General features: G+C 41.3%; 2 protein-coding genes and 1 long non-coding RNA gene across 3 annotated transcripts in view; 2 read left to right on the top strand and 1 right to left on the bottom strand.

The window, feature by feature from the left end:
- The window catches only part of hiw (highwire), a 52,295-nt gene that overhangs the window by 13,217 nt on the left and 18,724 nt on the right, over positions 1-20,354 (bottom strand). The window lies entirely within an intron of this gene.
- On the top strand, positions 561-14,362 carry be (ben). The gene is made up of 5 exons (XM_065493868.1): positions 561-948; positions 11,681-11,881; positions 11,940-12,161; positions 12,219-12,511; positions 12,571-14,362. Exons 1-5 carry the CDS (start codon positions 769-771, stop codon positions 14,063-14,065), a joined length of 2,391 nt encoding a protein of 796 aa, XP_065349940.1. The 5' UTR covers positions 561-768; the 3' UTR covers positions 14,066-14,362.
- LOC135945925 (uncharacterized) lies at positions 15,803-18,788 on the top strand. The gene is made up of 3 exons (XR_010575472.1): positions 15,803-16,115; positions 16,864-16,943; positions 18,385-18,788. It is a non-coding gene; the product is annotated as an uncharacterized LOC135945925 (long non-coding RNA).

Here is a 20,354-nt window from a genome sequence, read left to right as displayed (position 1 = left end):
GCAAATAAAAATATTCTTCTCTCGTGTATAATTGCGCAAAAACAAAAATTGATTTTTTTTTAGATACAAAAATGTTTTAGAAGTATATTTTGCTAATCATTTAATTATATTTTGATAGCATATATTTTAAAGAGTAAAATTTCTTGAGCATCTGATAAACTAGGAACAATAATTGGCCGCTAGCTAACGTTATTATGTATTGTTTAATTGTTGCTCATGTCTATGTATGTATAGCTCTTAATTTTAAAAATTTGAATAATTCTTAATTAGAGCAGAATAAATTATATAAATAAAAGTATGATTTGTGTATAAAACAAAATAAGTTCAGATTAAAATTAAATTAAATAGTATTTGAATGTGAACAAATGAAAAAATAAAAATAAATACATTTAGATTTAATTTTACACAACAATATTTATTTTTCAAAATTTGGTAAAAACGCTATTGTGGAAAATTTACTATTGAAATTGCCTAGTTTCTGCAACGACAGCATAGGGGCGCTCGAGTCGTCCCACTGAGCTTGGCAAGCCGCGGAGAAGGCATTCTAAAGAGTATCAGTCTGTTGGTCCCCCTTTTCATCCCATTTAGTCGTGCGAGTGAGCTGAGCCGAGTGGGAGCAGTGGTCGTGGGGCCGTGTGTTAATGAGAGTATACAACGACGCCCCGAACGCGAATAATTTCAGCGGAATGTGCTAAGGATTCGCGCAAGACTGCAGGGCTGGACCATGCCGGACCACCCACCAACCGTGGTCCGAAGACCTTGCTGACCATGAACACGACCGTAGCCGCCGGACTGCTGCTGCTGCTGCTGGCCGCCGGGCTGGCCGCCGCCGAGTCGGCCACCGCCAATATCCCGGCCATCTGCACCGAGGAGCTCGGCGTCTGCAAGTGCAACCGAACCGAGCAAAACTATTGGGTCCAGGTCAATTGCACCTGCCAATCTGAAAAGGTCAGTTTGCCTGGTCGCGGTGGAATGACCTTGCAATAAAGCTTGTCTTGAGTAAAAAAAGGGGGGTAAGTCCGGCCTTACGATGGGGGAGGCTGTGGTATTTTTTTTGTTGCTGCTCAGCAGGATGGTATAGGGCGGTTCCATTGTTACCACAGTTAATCTCTACTTTTTCAAAAGGTGCACGGCACAACCAAACGAATTTCCCTCTAGGGAGTTGACAATAAGATGACTATAGTTGGAAAGAAATGTGAAATAGTTCAAAAATTCTCTAAATCAAATTTAAAAACAAATGAATGATTTTTAAGTGTTGGAATAAATTTAATCGGTATCAAACTTCTAACATATTTCTCAACCGATTGGGTTTGGAAGATAATATTTCGTGCCTTAGCCTAATATGAAAGGCCTGGAAATGGAGATTCCAATGAGCAAACAACTTCTATTAATAAAAACGATGTAGTTATACCACAGGAATTTGACCATTGTCATTGCATTTCGGATTAACTTTTAAAGCGTCACTGCTTTATCGTAAAATTCGTGCAAAAACGCAGATGATGCACTTTCCTCTTCCAAGAAGCACTTATTGTTGGGTGTCGTGTCAGCAGCCCACAAACAAACCCAACCGAGCTAGCGAGCGTCAAAGGGACTTTGATGCCGGTATAGCGGCGAAAATTGTGTCAAACAATAACTCAGCGCTGGAGCTTGCGACTTTACTGCGTCAAAAATTATTTTCAGAGGGAATAAATTACAAAAAAGCGCCCCATGTGTTGACCTTCATCTCAGGCAGCCCGACTTAAAAGACAAAGAGGTCCTTTCCCCTTCAAAGACACAGAGTATTGTTTGTTTTGTCAATTTTTACAACCGTCATAAATGATGGCCAGAAATTGCCCTTTGAAAACACCTGTCCTGAGCCAGACACGAGGCCCAGAGCCGCAGACAGCCGCTCTCACCCCCTCAACTCCTCCTCCTCCTCCTCCCTCGGCATTTTATTTTTCGCGTGCGCGCACGACCGATAATTTATTTATTTGGTAGCTCTGCGAGCTACGAAGCAAACAATGGTCCCACTCTGCGAAATTATAATCCACGCCTCATTTGAATAAGCGCGTGAATCACTTGGAGTGCGCGGGCTGAACGAAAGAGTCACGCAGATGTCCAAACGGGTTTTCGAGCAGACTGAAAAATGGGTTCATCGCGGGTTAAAATTAAAGATTTCACTCTGGAATTGCAATTTTATTTTTCCTGCAGCCACTTTAAGACACTCGCATACAAAGAGAGTTATCATCTGATTGAAGCCAAGCATTTTTGCAATTCAATGCCAGCAAAATTTATTCATTATAACGAGCTAGAGTTTAAAAGAATTTTCATTCAAGAGTTTTTTCCATTTGAATTTAAATTTGCTCGCCACAGCTTGGAATAATGACAAAGAGAAGTGATAACGCTTGTTAGTGGGTGTGTTTTTTCTCTCTACGCGCTCGCTCGCGGCTTGTCTGGAAAGGAAGTAGTCGGTGCGTGGAGGGGGCAAGCAAGGGCCAAGTTCAAGTTTCCATATATATAAATGATGTGCAAACGACTGCCGAGTCCAAAACTTTCAATTATGCAAATCCTCCATTGGAGATAGTTTTGCGGTCGAATTCTGACCTTCCTTCGCTAATGGCTTTCTTCTCATCGCTCATAAAAGTTCGCTGCGTGACTAATAGATTTTCAAAACGACAGCATCGTCGAGCTGGTCGCGTAGGGGCACGCAGATGAGCTGGCCGACTCAGCAAATTAGCTCGGTATTAGCAGCGAACGAGGACCAATCTTATCTGGTCTGCAAAGTGTTTAAGAGACTGTTTCCTCGTGTCATAACAGAGTGGAGCGCAAAAAACCGCTGCTCCAGAGTGGCGACGCTCTCGAAAATGGCTTTTGTTGGCAACGAAAAAAGGGGCAGACGATCAAGTTCCACAGAGACTATGATGGATTTTTAAGTTTCAATTATCTCCAATTGCAAGTGAATAATTTAAAAGAATTAGACAAAAATTTCCCAAAAGAGTTGAGAGTTGGCTTGGCCCTAAAATGAGCTATTGAGATTTTGTTGTAACTCGTCAGGATGAAGAAATGTCTGGAAACTTCCAGAAGTAGTGGGGAGAGTCACCACAAATGTAAATTTAATAAAAATTGAGCTCATGACGAGTTGCGATTTAGAAAAAAAATTATTATTAATAATTTCATCAGAATCATCATCTCAGAAAACCAATTATGAAGGAAAAAGCTTTTAGTCAAATCTGATTTACATTTTTAACCTATCAGTACAAACAAGAGTGAGTTGAAATTTTCGAAATCGTCAGTCTTTCTTGTTAATTAGTTAATGAAATGTGGCAAGGCAGGGCTGTCTTATTGGGAAATATATTACTTTTTATAATTATGAGACAGTTTAAAATGAATTTTTCAAGAAATATTTGTTAATTTGTGTTTTGAGATTAAATAGCTTATTGGTAGCCATTTTTTTTTAATTTGCATTGGCTTCTCTATAAATAACAACATCCTTAATCTTTGTTTTATCGCATTTTGAAACATTTCAATGCATTAGGTCCAGTCAAAAAAGCAAGTTTTTTCAATTGTGTGTGAGTAAACATCGTCGAAATAAGAATGAAATGAATTGTTAAGAAATTTTGTTAGTTGTCCTGTTAAGAGCTAAAAACTGGAATTCCCATGTCTAGACACTGAAGCCAAAGAGAACTTACTGAAAGAGCCACTCCATTAATTTAAAATCTTGATTGAATAGAGCCCAAGCAAATTAAACATCTGCGAATAATTTGCGCAATTTATTAAGGAAATAAATCGTATTCAAGCGTATCTGCAAAATCGCTGTCACAGTGAATTAACTCGGCTGTTCACGTTATTCGAAACCCCGGGCCTAATTTTAACTACATGAACGAAAATCTCGTTATTTTAAAGCTCTCGCTTATTTTTGGTTCATTCATTATGGTACATTCTGTCGCTGGCTGCTATTTCTGATCTTTGAGACGACGGTACAACAATAAAATGACAGATGAAAACCTCGTTAAAAGGCGCAAGCAAGTGCGTAAGAAATGTCAGCCTATGTGCGCTAATTACATCGAGTCGTCGAAACGCGGCTCTCTGCTTTTTCTGCCGCGTCTGTATCGCACGTGTGTGTATGTGGTGGATTTGCGAAATCAACAACGTAGTACGTCGTACATATCATGCCTAGGCAGAAAGAAGGAGAGAAAGAAATAGGAGCGCGGCTCAGCCGGCGTGTAATGTGCGCGTATGAGAACGCCGAGTGTCTGTGCTCCGCATTTGCGACCACTTTTTTTGCCTCTTCTTGTCGGCGGCGCCGCCGGTCTGGCTCTCGAAACTGTCTCCTCGTGTGCCCACCTCTCTCGCGTGAATTAAAATACAACGCGCACAAGGAAGAGATTCGATTTGACTTTTTCAAATGTCTAACTTAAATTTGGACCAATATCATAATTTTGCGCAAGATCCAATTTCATAAAATTCAATTAGAATTATAAGATAATTACTTGTTTCAAACATAAATATCCATTTAATAATATTTTTGCAGAAAAAAATCCAAAAAAAATCAGATGGAATGATTTTTTGAACGGATAATTCTTGTGCAAACTATACAGCAAACCTTTGAAATATGTATCTAGATCCAATATTTTAACCCTGAATCACAACTGCACAAAAATAATTTGATTTGAAAGTAAGGTGCCTTGCTGAATATTATAAAATATCCATGCAATACCTTAGAAATTTCCCTATTCTTTAAAATGTTTGACATAACCAGCTTATTCAAAATAAATATTATTTTCGTTTTCATGGATAATATAATTCTCTAAGGTGAAATTGACAATCTATATCATAAACATTAAAGGAGTTGAAACTAAAAACCTCCTGTTTTAAAACAGTTACGTCCAAAACAGAAGAAAACATAATAATATATCATATGAGCATTTGATCTCGCATATCACTTGGGTTGAATCATCAACGGTTTGTTATTCACGTGACGATTATTGTAAAACACAAGCAGACGTTGGATTTAATCGTGTCATGCGGCTGCGATGCTGTGCTGCCTCGGAACGGGTTATTCTTGATAGGCGACCGCGAGAGTTTAAAAAAGCATGGGGGTCACTGATATCATTTAGCAATTTAAAAGCAGAGCGGCTCAATAAGACGGTGTGTGCGTGCATAAGCACGGATGAGGGCCAAGTGGAGCCAAGATGAATTCAGATGAGTGAGACACGACCGCAGCGGAGCGGCAATTTGATACTCCTGAAAGAGATTTTCAAAGAGAGGACAAGTGCACGTGGGGAAAAAGATGCGTGTCGGGTCACAAAGTTGTAAACACCTGTTAAAGATCATAGGGATGATCGATGTAATTCAATTATGAGAGCTAACAGGAAATATGTATCTTATATATATACAATGAATTACGATTTTAAATGATTGAGAAACTTCTCGTAATAGTAGTTTTCGGTCCGTTTTGTTGTGCATCCTTGCTTAAAAGTTAATTTTCGGTCAAGCGTGCACTGTGCAGGCTCAAACAAGTTTTATGTATTTCTTCCTCGGTATAAGAAAACAGAGGAAGTCGTGTCCGTCCGGGGTCCAATTTGTCTGCTCACATCTAGCACCGCGACGATGAGCTATTTCCGCCCCAAAGTCTGCCCCAAACCAAACAAAAAGGAATGACAACAATGCAAGCGGCTGCATGCGGGTGTGAAGTTTCGTTCCTTTCTTCATTTAATCCGAGCCAAAGCTTATTTGTCTTCAGGGAAAACTATTTCAGAGCCAAGAAGGAATGATGCATGAGCGTGGAAAGCACAAAGGGTGTTAAGCTTTCGGCTGTCGTACCGAAAGCGATGAATCAAAATATGTAAATAATTAAAAAGCAGCATGACAAATTTCGAGAATAATTAAGAGCGATTAGTCAGTCGGCAAACGAGACACAATAGCTTCTATTTTGAGCCGTGTTCGAGCGAAAAATTCCCGCTTAGCTACTGTTGTCCTCGCGTTTTCGCCAGTCTAACTTATGGATTTAGAATAATTACACATGGTGAACTGAGTCGCAGACAGCAGGTATTTGAATATGGAATCTTAAAAATAGACAGCCGCAGGACACACAAAAAATCGGTGAATGAATTTGGCATCGCGGCTGCCAGCTCGAGCAAGAAAGCGAGAGTTCGTCTGCCAGCCAGAACACTCTTGGGAACAGCAAGCAAAGTGCTGAATGAATCACGCCGGGAACGGGTGCGTGTGATGAATCAATTTGGCCTCACATGTGCTCATCTGGAATCCAGGGATTTGCCAAAGCTGACGTGCCTTCAAAATTGACAGCCTAAAATATTTTTTATCGTCTCGGCAAATCTTTTTTTAATTGGAGTTATCTCAGTTAAAGACATCACTTTCTAAATTCACTAGCCGCATTCACCTGAGAGTGACTCCAAATTTGTGATGTAACTAAATATAAATATATTGATGTATCGTGTTCCTCTTGCCTAATATTTACTTTTTAAGACGTCACGAATAAAATGGGTAAAACTACAGCGTTAGCTCTGGGGCATGTTTCTTAACACGTTAGACAAACTGCAGAAAACTGTCGCTTCGCACAGGAAACGCTTATGGGTCTCTTTTCAAAGCAAAAAACCTGCTGGTGTGAAAGTCGAGACAAAAAGTACGACTGTGTCGCCCACATTTTTTTGTAATGGATCTCTCTCTCTCTCTCTCTCTCTCTCTCTCTCTCCCTCTCTCCTCTTGTGGATTTGCGGCCGCAGTGTTTGTTTTTTTGAGCGAAACCGGAAAATGCTCGTTTCTGTTCTCCGCGCTTATTATTTGGAAGTATAAACCAACCCACGGGACGCGTCTGCTTTTTAACACCTCTGAAATATGCCAAAGCAGAAGGGAAATATTTTAACAGGTGTTGCTGAAACAGCATCTTAGCGTTTCGCGGGCTAAAAAGAAGAAAATTACGCCACTCGCAGCTTCGGAAGCGAAATTAGCCTGCGTGGGCGAAGGAAAATACAAAATCGGGAGCGTGCATAGTTTTCAAAATTCTCGTACTGACACAATTTAACAAACAGAATAAAGAAAATCAGTGTCCAGCAATTTTAAAAGTTGCGAAGTGTAACAATTCACGCTTGGCCAAACGGAAGCAAAATGCTGCGATTTCCTTTTCATCCGCACTTTTATTGCATTCAGTTTCCCACGCCAGCTCAAATAAGAAACAAACAACACTCCTTTTCACTCGGGTCGAGTTAATTTATCTTCTAATTAGTGCATCGGCCTGTATCCTTTCACCAGCCTGATATTTGACGCCTTTGCACGCGGCTTGGGTGGCAACCCCTATGCACGCAACCCCTAGACACCCCCGAGACGGGGAAAATGCATTACTCCGTCAACAAACAGCGCCTGAACGTGCACGTTTGCTGCGCGGATCGTGGGGGAAGAAAGCAGTCAGCCGCTGGAGCCGCTCTAGGAGCAAAGCGCCTCCGAAATACCAAATAGGGATTTCAGATAAGGCGAAAGACAAGTGCATGGATGTTAAAATAAATGTTTCTGATGGGGGAGAATGTCTGAGATATACTTTACTGGATGTGGGAAATTGGTAAATGAACGTGTTTTCCCATACCAACGGTTGCATTGCGTCAGGAATGAATCGTTGTGCTGAACAAAAATACCAAACTATACATTGAATTTCAGTAAAGCTTTAACTTTAATATTTAAATCATAGCGTTGAAATTCCGATATAAGGATTTTAAGCTACAGTACGAAATGAGGGGGAAAAGAAGATCAATAAAGCGCTCATTTCTATTTTGGTTTAAAATTAAACACGCTCTTAAAGCTTTGGAATGCCCAAACTCAAACAAACACGAATGGCTCTTTTTCAAAAGGCATTGCTTTCATCTAAATTTAAGATGGAAACGAGTTTTACACCCATCAAAAGGCGATAATTTCCCACTCTGCCAATACTCTTGCCTTTTTGCCGTTTTACAGCCGCAATAAACCCCTAATGTAAATCTCGAGCCGGCCTGTCGGAATCTTTTGAATCTTTCGTGTAGGTAATACTAAAGTGTCCTGTGTGTAAGTGAGCGAGCTGGCCTATTCAAGAGGGGATTCAAACTGAATGGAAGGCTACACCCCCATAGGTGAAATTCTGAGGGAGGGTCCCGTGAAACCGAATTATTTGTACAGTCGGCGGCAGCGATATTGCCAGCCCTGGTCAACGTGACTGTTTTCCCCCGCTTAAAGCGAAAAGCGAACAAACGCCAAAGGAAAAATGAATCAAATAATGAGCCGCTCTTTACTTGTCAGCAGAAGGAAAAACGAGTTTGAGAGCCGCTCAAGGTTGGCTGCCGCCGCCACTGCGGGAATAATGATGATTCTAAGGCAACAATATAAGAGCGCAGACCTTTTCTGTCGACGCACAATCGCGCGAAACGAAGCAGATCATTGCCATATCGGGTTAAAATAAAATTTGCGCCGCTCTTTTATTGTGCAGCATATAAATTCCTTTCGTGGAATCGCCATTCGAGCACGGAAAAATTAAAAAGTGTAATTGAGGAGAAAATAATTAGCGGAGGCACAAGTTAAAAATGTAATTTGTGAAGCGATAATTTGAGGCATTTGCGATTCGTGACTTTAAAGAAGAACTTCAAGAACATAATATATAGTTAGGAAAAAAACGTTGCCAATGGATGGCTCTTGGCCATTTTTGCGAGAGTGTTTAAAAGTTGTCGATAGTATAGTGAAATGAATGCAAGAATTTTTTTAATGATTCCAAAATAGTTCAGATTTCTGATTTTTTAATATATACCATCCAAAAATGTTGAGTTAATTTTACATTAAAATTATAAAAGACCAAACAAAAATAGACAAGTAGCCTAATTTCCATTTTGTAAATTAATCAAGCAGCAAATGTGATACTAAATGAAAGCTGAATAATCGTGCCAGACGATCTGTCAGCTCAAGCCGAAAATAAACAAACAAATTAGAATAAATGGCATGCGAGTATAGGGTAAAAGTCGAACTAAACTAAATCTCTGGCGCACGGGACGATCACTCGACGCCCGCGCCTAGATTAAGAGAAATGCTGTCCGGCCGATGGGCCGAGCAGATTTATTTTTCAATTTGGCCCGCTTGATGGGCCGTATTTTTTCCCAGCTAACCTGGGGCACCTGTGGTTCGCGTCGCGATTTACAACGAAAACAAACTTATTTTTGCTGCTATGCAAGGGTCACTCGTCTCAAAATAGACAATGCGGAAGGTTTATTTCGATTGCGGGCGAGGACTAATTTTTGTATGATGAACAGGCCTAGTAAAATGTTTGCCACACTTCATTTGAGGTGCGTTTCAACTCTTGAGCTCTAGTTTCCTGGGGGCCTGTACGCCCTTCTGCTTTGAAGCGGCCGCGTTTGGTTGAAAAATTAATGAGTTTGCTAATGAAGCCGCACAGACGGGGTGAAAAAGGCGCGTTCAGCATCACCAGCTTTCGAGATAAGAACCAAAATGAACCTGCAATGGTTCACCTACACTTCCTGCTACAGCGGAGGAAATATAAACAAGTCTATGTCTGCATTTAAAAAATAGGACTAGACTTGTTAATTTAAATTGCTCCCAAATAAACTTCAAGGGAAATTCAGATATTTCTGTCATTTCTGTACCTGAGGTTGGAGGCCATTACACTAGAATACGAAATATTTTTGCTGACTCGAACAGTCATTTGATTTGAACCCAAGAGGGAGTATATTATTTCAGGCGTGAAGGGGTGCAATTCAACGCCAAAAGTGTACGACGGCAAAGAAAAGCACTCTGGCCGGCTGTTTATGTTGGCTCTGGTTTCGAGTGATGGGTGGTAAATTGCTCATCGCAGCAGCCAGCCGCTGATAAAGCGTGTGGGTGCTTATTAGATTAACAGCGCGGCCAATTTAGTCCCTCTCATTAAGAGACAATCGCGAGGTATCACCTTTGAAGTCTTTGTCGCTTTGAAACTCTGGCAACCACCGCTGTCTCAAGGGACAATCACAACTTTTGATTAATGCTTTTGAAACTACAGAGTCGGATATTTTAAGGTCCAGCACGCAACGAAAATCTGACACATTTTTGACAGTTTAATGGGACGAGAAAAACAGAGTATTTAAAATGATTGGTATGGAGTTAAAAACAACAATTAGTTGATTATAAATAAAATTCATCTTTGTGAAAATTTAAGACAAGAGTAAAAAAGCAACATATCCCATTCAAGAAGCGTTGCTGTTGCTGTCGGGCAGCATCGCTCATTAATTTGCTAGGAACAATCTGCACATTGAGTGTCGGACGGAATTCACCCATTCTGCTTCACTTTTTGGCAGATTCGCCACTTGGCGCGAGCCATGGAATTCGGCTTGCTGCAGAAAAAAGGGCCGGGGCAGCGGCAATATCAAAATTGGGAGGCGGAAAAAGATGGGCCAGTCGTCGGGACGGTCGCGCCGCCGGCCGCCGGGTATATTAAATCGAGGAGGCTGTTGGCGAGTGCGAATGTCGTGTCTGACCCCGCGAGAGTGGCAAAAAAACGCGCGTGCGGAGCGCGCGACGACGGTTTAGCAAGTGGCAGTCTGCGCCCCTCTCTTTCTCTCACTCACAGGTATAGCACGCGTATGTAGCGCCGATCCACGGCAGGGATGCGGGAGGCTGTCTGAAGTCAATCTATAATTAGAGAAAGTGACGCAATGCGCACTCACACTTTTCTTTCCGAACCGTCCGATTGGTTGAGGCCGCGAATTGGCGCCGGGTGATTGCGCCAAAATGCAAAACAAGACCGAAAATATATTTTGATCAGTACCTTTCCTCTCCTTCGACTGGCGTGTGAAGCTTTTGATACCTGTCATTCACCAACTGTCACGTCAAAAATCATAACGGAGCAATAATTTATCCCTCAGGAAAAGGGCGACATCCCTGCTCTGGTCCAAACTTTTACGGCATGCTCCTCTAATTGGCCCCAATTGAAACCGCGATCATCCAATAAAAAAGTGCAATTACGAAACAATAACTCAAATATATATTTTTTGAAGCCTGTCCGGCGAAAGATGGCGTCATGCTTTGGTGTGTCCACTGCCAAGGCCGTGCGTGCGACTCTTTCGGCACTTGCACCTCTCCAATCCTTTTTTCTTTTCTCACTTGCGGCGAGCCAATTTGCGTGTTGGGACACTCGATGGTCATGGTATGTGTTGTAAATAGTGGAGTACGTACTGCCATGTGGTAATTTGGCACTAACGAATGCCGGCCTGCCTGCCTACCCGGCAAGAAATAGGTGCCGCCGGCAACATTGTAAGCCCGGCAAAAGCAAGGTGGTCGCCGGCCTAATGGGTGCGATCGCGTTTTTTATTCTGGCACCACTTGTCACACCACCTAATCTACGAATGCTAAACGCTGGTGTGTACAAGGGCAATGAGACATCCTACACGTGCGCTTAGAGCAACTTTGATTGGTTCAAAGAGCACTGAGAAAGTACACAAATGCACGTGCTCCTTACGCACGTTTGATAGGAGCTCGAAATAGTCACGTCTTCGCTATAATTACAATTGAAATTCATGCCACTCTATTTAATAATAAATCTTAATAAATCTTTTAATATTATCAGCTGTTTAGATGCTAATAGTCTGGAAATTTTTCAATACCTTTATCGAATTGCCTTAATTGTTTATACCTTCTATTGTCTTTGTCAACAATTAATCTAAATCTTTGTATTTTTTTTCAGGATCTCCTTGAAGTAAAAGCAGAGAAACTTCCTCTCCAGCTAATTCAATTTGAAATTAGTCGATGCAAGGAGGTCCGACTGCTCAACGGTGCCCTCTCACAGCAAAGCGCATTGAGAAAAATCCACGTGCATAACGTCGGAGTGCTGACCATAAAAAAGAACTCCATTTTTAATGTCACATCATCGAACTTCAAGTTTCACGTAAGTGTTAGCATAAAACAATTTAAGCCTTATATATTAATGAAAATCACTACCACAGATCGAAAACTGCTCAACCGTGGTGATTGAAAGTTCGGCCTACAAGGGTAACAGGAATCCTCATTCTGTGCTACTTGAACAAGCCAATCACGTAATCATTCAGTCGTCAGCATTTCACAATATGCAGGACATCGTTATAAGGCGAGTAGCGAGGTTGGAATTCCACAAAAACGCATTTTCTCAGTTAGGAGCTGCATCTACATCTCATGGACCATCCACGACGGTAAATAATTATTTTTTCACAAAACCAATTTGATAATTAATTCCAAACGTGTTTCAGGTGTACATCGAGGATTCGCTAATTCCAGAGATCCCTAGCCTAGCATTTCCGCTGAGTGCAAACGAATTGCGCATCAAGAGCAGCAAAATCAGTGTCATCCGCCGCGATGCATTTTGCGGCATTAGAGTCACTAATTTGTCTCTTGAAGACTGCTTTTTGCACACATTGGAGAAGGGCGCGTTCAGTAGCAGAACTTTAATCGACCGACTGAAATTACACAATCTGACCATCGAAGAGATTCAGACCAATGCCGTCCAATCAGCGATCGCCGATTTCACCCTGCAGGATTCGAGGTAGGAATCAGAATTCAGGCTTTAATTTCAGAAATTTAACCGCTTTGTGAATGTTCCAGAATCGATAAAATTCACGAAGGTGGCATCAATGTGACCGTGGCTAGGGTCACCCTGATGAACAACGTTTTGAAACACCTGCATTCCCGAGGCCTTGTGTTTTCCCAATGGGATCGGCTGGATATTGTGAACAACACGTTCAGAAAAATTGGCTTCAGTGGAGTGTGGGCTCCATCCGAGCGAAACGACGGCGCCGTCATCTTCTCGCACAACCTGATAGACAAAATGGCGTCAGAAAAAGGAGTTCTTTTCTTTGGAATATCGCCCAAACTCGACGTTGTTGTGCACAACAATCGTTTCGAGCGCGACTGCATGTGCTCCGATTGGCTGCGGGAGGAGTTGACTCCGCGCAGGGGCGAGCCACTGCCCTCGGATTACGCGCACAAGTCGACCGACTTTTGGGTGGAGGCGTTCAAGAACTCATCATACTGCGTGCTGGGCAGCACGCTGTCACGGTGTTTCGGCAGCAACACCACCACCAGCTACATGTACATTAACAAGTACTGGGACAACGTGTGTAGAGACACTGGCTCCATCCACTGCCAGAACGGTGAGGTGGTCGACCGGCCGAACGCGATACAGTCCGAGACACTTCTCAGAGACGTCTCGACGTTGTGGATATTGGTGACATTTGTCATGGTTTGCATCATGCTGCTCGTCTTGATTCAATCCACTGTAAAGTGCTACCGACGCTACCCTGGCAATAGACTCTCCGTGTCAAAGATTTTCCCATGCTTGAGGCGGAGAGAGGTTGCAGAAGGAGAAACGCCAACCCTACCAATCGGCACGGAGGTCAGCAACTCGATAGACATCCTGCCTGGACCACGGAAGCAAAAGCGAAAGAAGCGGCACAAGCGACGGAACGTTGCCGTCACTGCCAACGAAGACAACACGCTCATCATGGAAGAGGTCACACTGGGCAGCGAGTCTGGCACCGTGCGTACGACGGCCTCGACAATGGAGTCTACCATTATGGTCATGGACAGCGAGACACAGACGGGTGGATCGGGTACCCTGGTTGACGACATCCTCTCCGACCTGAAGGAAAAGCTAAAAGACCCAAAGGCCTACGGAGAGACGCGCGAGATGATCGAAAACATTTACAACCAAATTACCACCGAGTCCAGCGTGCGGCCGACCGCTCCGGCCGAGAACACGTACGCCGAGATTCAGCCGTCCACTTCCGCGTACCAATGTCCGGTGGTGTGCGAGTACGTTGACCCGAGGGACCGGCGGACCAACATATACACCGAGCCCCAGTCACGACTGGGCCGCATTTATAACTTTATCACGGGCAACGCGCAGAACCACGACGTCGAGTCGCGACCGTCCACGGCCGTCACTGACTACATGGCGCCATCAGACGCCAGGATCAACGTTTACTCAGAGGTGCAACAGTCGTCCCGAATCCAAAGCCGGCCGCTGCCTCGCACGCCGGAGGAACTGAGCGACGAGGACTCGGAGGGAACGAGTGAATCAGACGACGACACGAGCTAGCAAGAACGGCGGTGCTTGCTCGCAGTTCTGTGATAGCCAGGGACGAGGTGAAATAGTGATGTAAATAATTTAAATGTTTTGATACAAACTTTTTGTGATGTCCCTGAAACTAACTGATGGATGAAAGAGACACTGTTGCGAGTGCGTTAGAGAGCCGAGATGTTTTTTTTTTGTTCATACACACGAGATAAGACTGTTTCATCGATATTAAGTAGCGCAATGCTTATTGAATTCTAATCAAACTGCTCATTTTGTATAATGTAATCATCGTCGAAATAAAAAATTATTACACGAAAATGTTCACCGAGTTTTATTCAATCCTGCGCACGTAAGCAGCGTTGTTTAGCAGAAAAAGAGCGGTAAAAAGTGCTAGTACACGGCCTGGAGTTGGGATCAGTAGCTTCGTGCTGTTTCATCCCTACGAGAAAAATCACGTGTTGACACGAGTTTTTGGTGACCCCTTCGAATATTTTTTTCGATATTTTTCCTGGGTTAATTGAGGCCCCCTTAATCGATTTTGACCGAAAATTTTCTTTTTTTGCGTGTTTTTGATATTTCCGGAACACGTGATAATCACGTGATGAACACGTGTTTGCGGACACGAGTTAAAAATTAAATACCTTGATATTTGCTTCAATTGCATTTAAACTATATTTTTTGCAGTTTTCTATCATTAATAAAATATTTTTACGGCAAAATTATTAAATTTAGCAACTCGCATATATTAACTCGAGTTTAACACGTGTTACACACGTGGCTTTAAACACGTGTCGGAGATCACGTGTTTAAACACGTGTGTTTAACACGTGTTCAACTCGAGTCAATATATGCGAGTTGCTAAATTTAATGTTTTATAAAAATTTATTAAAATGTTATAAAATTTATACAAATAAAGTGAAGAAATGTTCAAAATTCTTAGAAAATACGTGGTCAATTAAACTCGTGTCGGAGATCACGTGTTTCACACGTGTTTAACTCGAGTCACGTTACACGAGTAGCACCGGCTAATAATTTGCTCTCAAAAAATTTTAAAAAAGAAAAAGAAATGCAAAAAAGTAAGTGGGGATCCTACATAGTATATGGTGTAATGTGTATAACATATTTTTCACAATTTAGATACATAATTTATTTAGGGATTCATTTTTAAATTTATTTGCTATGAATAATTCACCAAAATGGTTTTTTTCGTTTTTTTATTTTGAATTATGTGGAATAATTATTTAATTGAATCAATTAAACAGCCGATTCTAAAATTAATAAACAAATTTGAATTTTTTTCTTTACATTTATATTTAATTTATTTATTTTAATCTTTTTGCTTTTCATTTTCTATTACTTTTGATATTGCAGCAGGGAATAATCATTGAATATCACGAATTCTAAAATAAGTTTAATTTTTATTATAATTTTAGCTCCTATGAATTCTTTGAAGTTAAAATTTTCTAATTATTTTCCGCCACATATCCGGGGGGATAATTATATTAAATATTTTGCTGTTTGCGGTGTGGAACATAATAAGGGATGCGGAATTAAAAAATTTGCTCGCATACATTTTAGTGCAGGGTGCTGGTAATCCCACTGCTTGCGCTTCGCGCGGTTGGTTTTTCACCAGCTTTTCAATTTCATCCTCGCGCGCAAGAAAGATCGCAGCTAGGAAGAGCAAGGAGGGACAGGAGGGGCAGGAGCGGCTGGTGTTGCTGCTTGCTGCGTAAGCGGCAACGGCAATAGAGAGAAAAAGAGAAAGTGGGGGCGGGAGTTAGCATGCACATGCAGGCACAGGCAGGATCGGAAATAGAGTGCGTACGCAGCCAAAGCCAACGGCAAAAAGAGAATCCAAAATCCAACGACATGGCACACACGCGCGCATTTACGTCCAGCTTTTACAAACAATTAAGGGCACAATTAGCTAATTATCCGAGTGTTTAGTGCACCAGTATGCAAGTAACGTGTCGCGCGACTGTTTTGCTCAACCGTTCATCATCTACAAAGATAATTCTCACTGCTGCGGCTGGTGTATGTACGACGTTATGGATGAGCTCAATGACGCCAGGTATGTGTTAAAATCATTTTAGTTTTCTGTAATCTATCCGTAAATACGTAAAATTTGCATGTCAATCACTAATACACATGGAAAAGCTACAGTTTCTGCCGGGTTACGCATCTCACCAGTTCTTATGAGAATACCATTATAACATTATTTGGGGTTGTAAAAACTGTAACTCGGCGGCGAAAACTAATTTTTCCATGCACAGATTTGATTCATTAAATAATTAAGTATGTGCATACATATTTAAATATTCGCATTTTTTTCCTTTCGCCGGACAATATTACTGTCTAGTATGTATACATACATACATAACAAGCATTAATGTATCGAGTCGTAAATTCTGACTGACGCTTAATTCTTCTCGACTGTGCATACATAATGGAAAATGACACTTCGCCGCAAAGTTACAACCCTAATTTTATTATGGGATTCTCATAAAAACTGGCGAGATGTGTAACCCGGCAGAAAATATTGCTTATCCATGCATTTATGTACATTATTATTTGTTTTAAATTTATTTTTACTCATTTTAACAATTTGCAGTATTTTCACTGCCGTAAATGAATAAAAACATAACGTGTATGCATACTTCACATGTGCTTGAGCGTAAAACATTCAATTAAAAAAGGCCTAGACTTAATTTAATTATAAAATCGCATTTTTAGAGAGCAATAAAATGCTATCATTGTTTATTTTGTATAGAGTTTAATTGTGTGTTGCTCCTAATTCTCAAAATTGATTTTGATTTCAGACAAGACGGAATAAAGGATGAGACGGATGATTAGCAACCAGTGTGGAGCTGCCAAAGAGCAAGGCTGATGGGCATTCAGAGTAAGTTTGCTTTACTATATTTTAAAAAAAATACAAAGTGTTAAGAAAATTATGCTATATTATAGTAGTTCAACTCGACGCCAACATTTTGCCACTTTTAATTAATGTAGGTGCATCTCAATTGGCGTATAATTTCCAGCTAGTTTTCTGACCTATTTGATTGCAGTGGCCTATTTAATTTTCCTCGTAGGCTAAATTTTAGTTTGCTACACGTTTTGTGGCCGCCGGCTGATTCAGGGCGCACACAAATTTTATAAAGAGAACGTTATTAATTTATATTAAGTTCTGAGTTCGCTGTTCATTAATTATCGACATATGCTACTGAGGAGATAAAAATTAGGAAAATTAGATTTTATTTTCAACTTGTTTGGCCTATTGAAGTATTGAACCATGATCATGCACCATAATGAAATAACGCTTCTCGTATGAAGTTTTCATTGTTTATATAGTGTGGATAGATACAGGCCAACAATTAAAAATTATTTGAATTGTTGTATGCAATAAGCAGTTAATAACTTGTTCTTTCATTCCCTTATATTCAAAAAAGTAATTTGCTTCAGTTTATTTTCAAATTTTCTTCAAATTCAAAAATCTGTCCAACAGCGCATAAAAACTCATAGGGAAACTCATATTTTTGAAGTAATATTAGATTTCAAGTAGGGAGACGGTCCTCACCATTTGAAAAGCATGCTAACTTTGCAGCCACTTATCTAAATAATTTACAGCGCTACTTTGGTCAATTTTGGCTTCCTGTGAATCAATCCTAAGGGATAAGTGCATGCCTAAATTAATGGCATCAAAGCTATTTCTGGATTTTGCAGAATATCAATCCTCCTTAATCCATAGCTACTTGGTAGTGGAAAAAATCGCGCATAATGTCAACAACCAAACGCGAATTTCCTTGTTGCAAGAAAAGGGCAAGAATTATTATCAATTCAACAGTGAAAATTGGGTAATTGTTGAGCGATGCGCAAATTTACCGCCACCAGGACTGTAAAAGAGGATTGATGCTGAAAAGTCCTGGATAATGCTTGTTGCCAATGCATCAACTCATCCCTTAGGATTACTTGAAACCTAAACTGACCTAAGAAAGATTGTAAATTTTTGAGAAAAAAAGCTGGCAAAGTTATCACGTTTTTCTTACGGTAAAACTGTCTCCCTACTTGAAATCTGATTTTATTTCAAAACAAAGTTTATCCCAAAAATTACCATCCACTGCTGGACAGATCTTGACGAGAGGAATCGAAATCTGCCAAACAAATGTGGTCAAGCACTGTATATTTTGGAGAAAATCTGAAAAATTTTGACTGGAGCAAGGTGATTTGTTCAGTATCAACTATTTCTTGCATCCAACTATTCAAAAATGTTCAATTGTTGCCCTTAATCAATCCACTTTAGCATCAGCAATGTCAACTGATTTTCATTTTTTTTCCTATTTCAGAGAGTGTGCAGGCCTCCCGGATGAAAAAGGTTGAAACAGATGAAGAAGGAGGAGGTGGAGAAGAAGGATCAGCGAGGAAGCAGCAGAAAGAGCTGATGAATGTTCCAGCCGCTGAGAAGGATCAGCTCATGCAGAGGAAGATAACCAAGAAGAAAAGGGCCACGTGAGAAAATTTGTTCATCGACAGACTTGAAAATTATTTAGAATATTTCCCCATTAAAGTCTAATATAACCATAAGTTCATATTTTATATTTCAAGAGGGTTGGGCTGGGCACTACAAATCTTTGTTTAAAAAACTGCACTGTTCCTGGCTGAGCCCCCACTTTGTGCCGAATGCGTCTGCTGCTCGAGGCTAGCTCGAGCTCGTCGAAAAGCTCGGTACGCACTCAAGAAGGGGTTCCAACCTGGCTCTCTTGCAGGGAGGGTGGTGGTTGTGGTTTCAACCACAACCACCACCCTCCTTGCCAAGGTTAGAGCGCGAGAGCCAGGTCAGAATCTCTCTCGAGCGCGAACCGAGCCCTTCGACGAGCTCGAGCAGCAGATGCTTAGTCGGTTCAATTTACTATAAGTAATTAAATGAGCAGACCTAGTAATTGGAAACTAATTTTAATAGAATTTGTATGTTATTATCGTAAAATCCACTATACTATGCTCAAGTTTTTAAACTTTGATGCCCTTGTTCTAGTTAAATGGAGTAAAAAAATTATTTTATGTGACACTATATGTATGAATATTTGTAATTATATCATGAAATGTTTATAATTTGCTGCAAATAAATATATTAAACGCAAATTAAAGTGTAGTTTCAACTCGTTCCAAACCCGTGTCAACTCGTGACTCGTTCCCAAATCACGTGATTTGACACGAGACTTCACACGTGTCTATCTCGTGGTAGACACGTGTTTCAAGACACGTGAACTCGTGGCAAAAACCACGAGTTTTTCACGTGTCTACCACGTGATTTTTCTCGTAGGGATACGCCGCCAAGGACACCGACTGCGACAGGACGAATTCTCTGGCCCACTTTTTGTGCAAGCACCACATGGGCTGATGACGACATGCGTTTTCCGCCGCCTTAATTGTTTATTTCGATCGCCGGCTGGATGCTGCAGCCGAGAGAGCGAGCAAAAAGGCGGTTTCAAAATAAAATCGCTCGCTATGATGGAGATTAATGCGGATAGAAAAACGGCGGGGACGCAACGCTTCCTTTTTCATCTATTTCCACGCATGGACCAACACGGAGCGCTCTCGATTTTGCTTTGCTACTGCAAAACACCGAAGCAAGCACGCCCGGCATTTCCTTTCCGCGAGGTCCTAAATCTTGAGCTCGGCCGCCTGCTTAACTGCCCATTTAATTCACTCGAGGCGGAGCGTATAGTTTTCTAAAAAATGGACAAGCAAATCCCAAAGTGTAGAGCAGCGGAGACAGGTGGTGCCGCACTGCTTTGTTTATCATTTGCGCGTCTTAAATTTAGATTACTCGGACTCGCAATGAAAGACAAAGAGCAGACGACTCCGCGCGAGAAAGAAAAGGTGAACGAGCGGCGGTCTTGCGGGCGGTGCGCGCTCGACCACACGCGAATCCCTAATCATTTGTCCCGACGACACTTACGAACTAGAAATAGAACCGGCTGGCGATAAATTCGTTCGCGGATCCTCTCACCATCGACCAGGTGCCAATATATCCGCCTTTTGGAGACAATGCATGAAAAAAGGTGATAGATGATGAGCCAGCATGCAAGAAAAGGAAAAAAATCAGTAATGTTCTGTCTCAAAGGCGGCTTATATTTCCATTGATTCTGAGGAGGATGACTTGGCGTATACCTTCTCTTACAGTGTTTAAAATAATACACTTGTCTTTTTGAGGCCTCTATACGTTCAGCCTTTGGATTTTAACCGACTCTTATTAACAGCAGACCGTTATGAAATTTTTATATTGACCAAACTGACTTTATTTATCAAACCAAAA

This window comes from Cloeon dipterum, chromosome X, assembly GCF_949628265.1.
Source record: "Cloeon dipterum chromosome X, ieCloDipt1.1, whole genome shotgun sequence".
NCBI classification, from domain to species: domain Eukaryota; kingdom Metazoa; phylum Arthropoda; class Insecta; order Ephemeroptera; family Baetidae; genus Cloeon; species Cloeon dipterum.
The sequence above is the reverse complement of the archived record's forward strand: the minus strand, read 5'-3'. Positions and strand labels throughout refer to the sequence as shown.

What these genes read in the sequence shown, in the direction of transcription:
- be (XM_065493868.1), top strand. Translation starts at nt 769, where the DNA reads ATGAACACGACCGTAGCCGCCGGACTGCTGCTGCTGCTGCTGGCCGCC. An exon ending in GCACCTGCCAATCTGAAAAG is followed by an intron (nt 949 to 11,680) that starts GTCAGTTTGCCT and finishes ATTTTTTTTCAG; the next exon opens with GATCTCCTTGAAGTAAAAGC. An exon ending in CATCGAACTTCAAGTTTCAC is followed by an intron (nt 11,882 to 11,939) that starts GTAAGTGTTAGC and finishes TCACTACCACAG; the next exon opens with ATCGAAAACTGCTCAACCGT.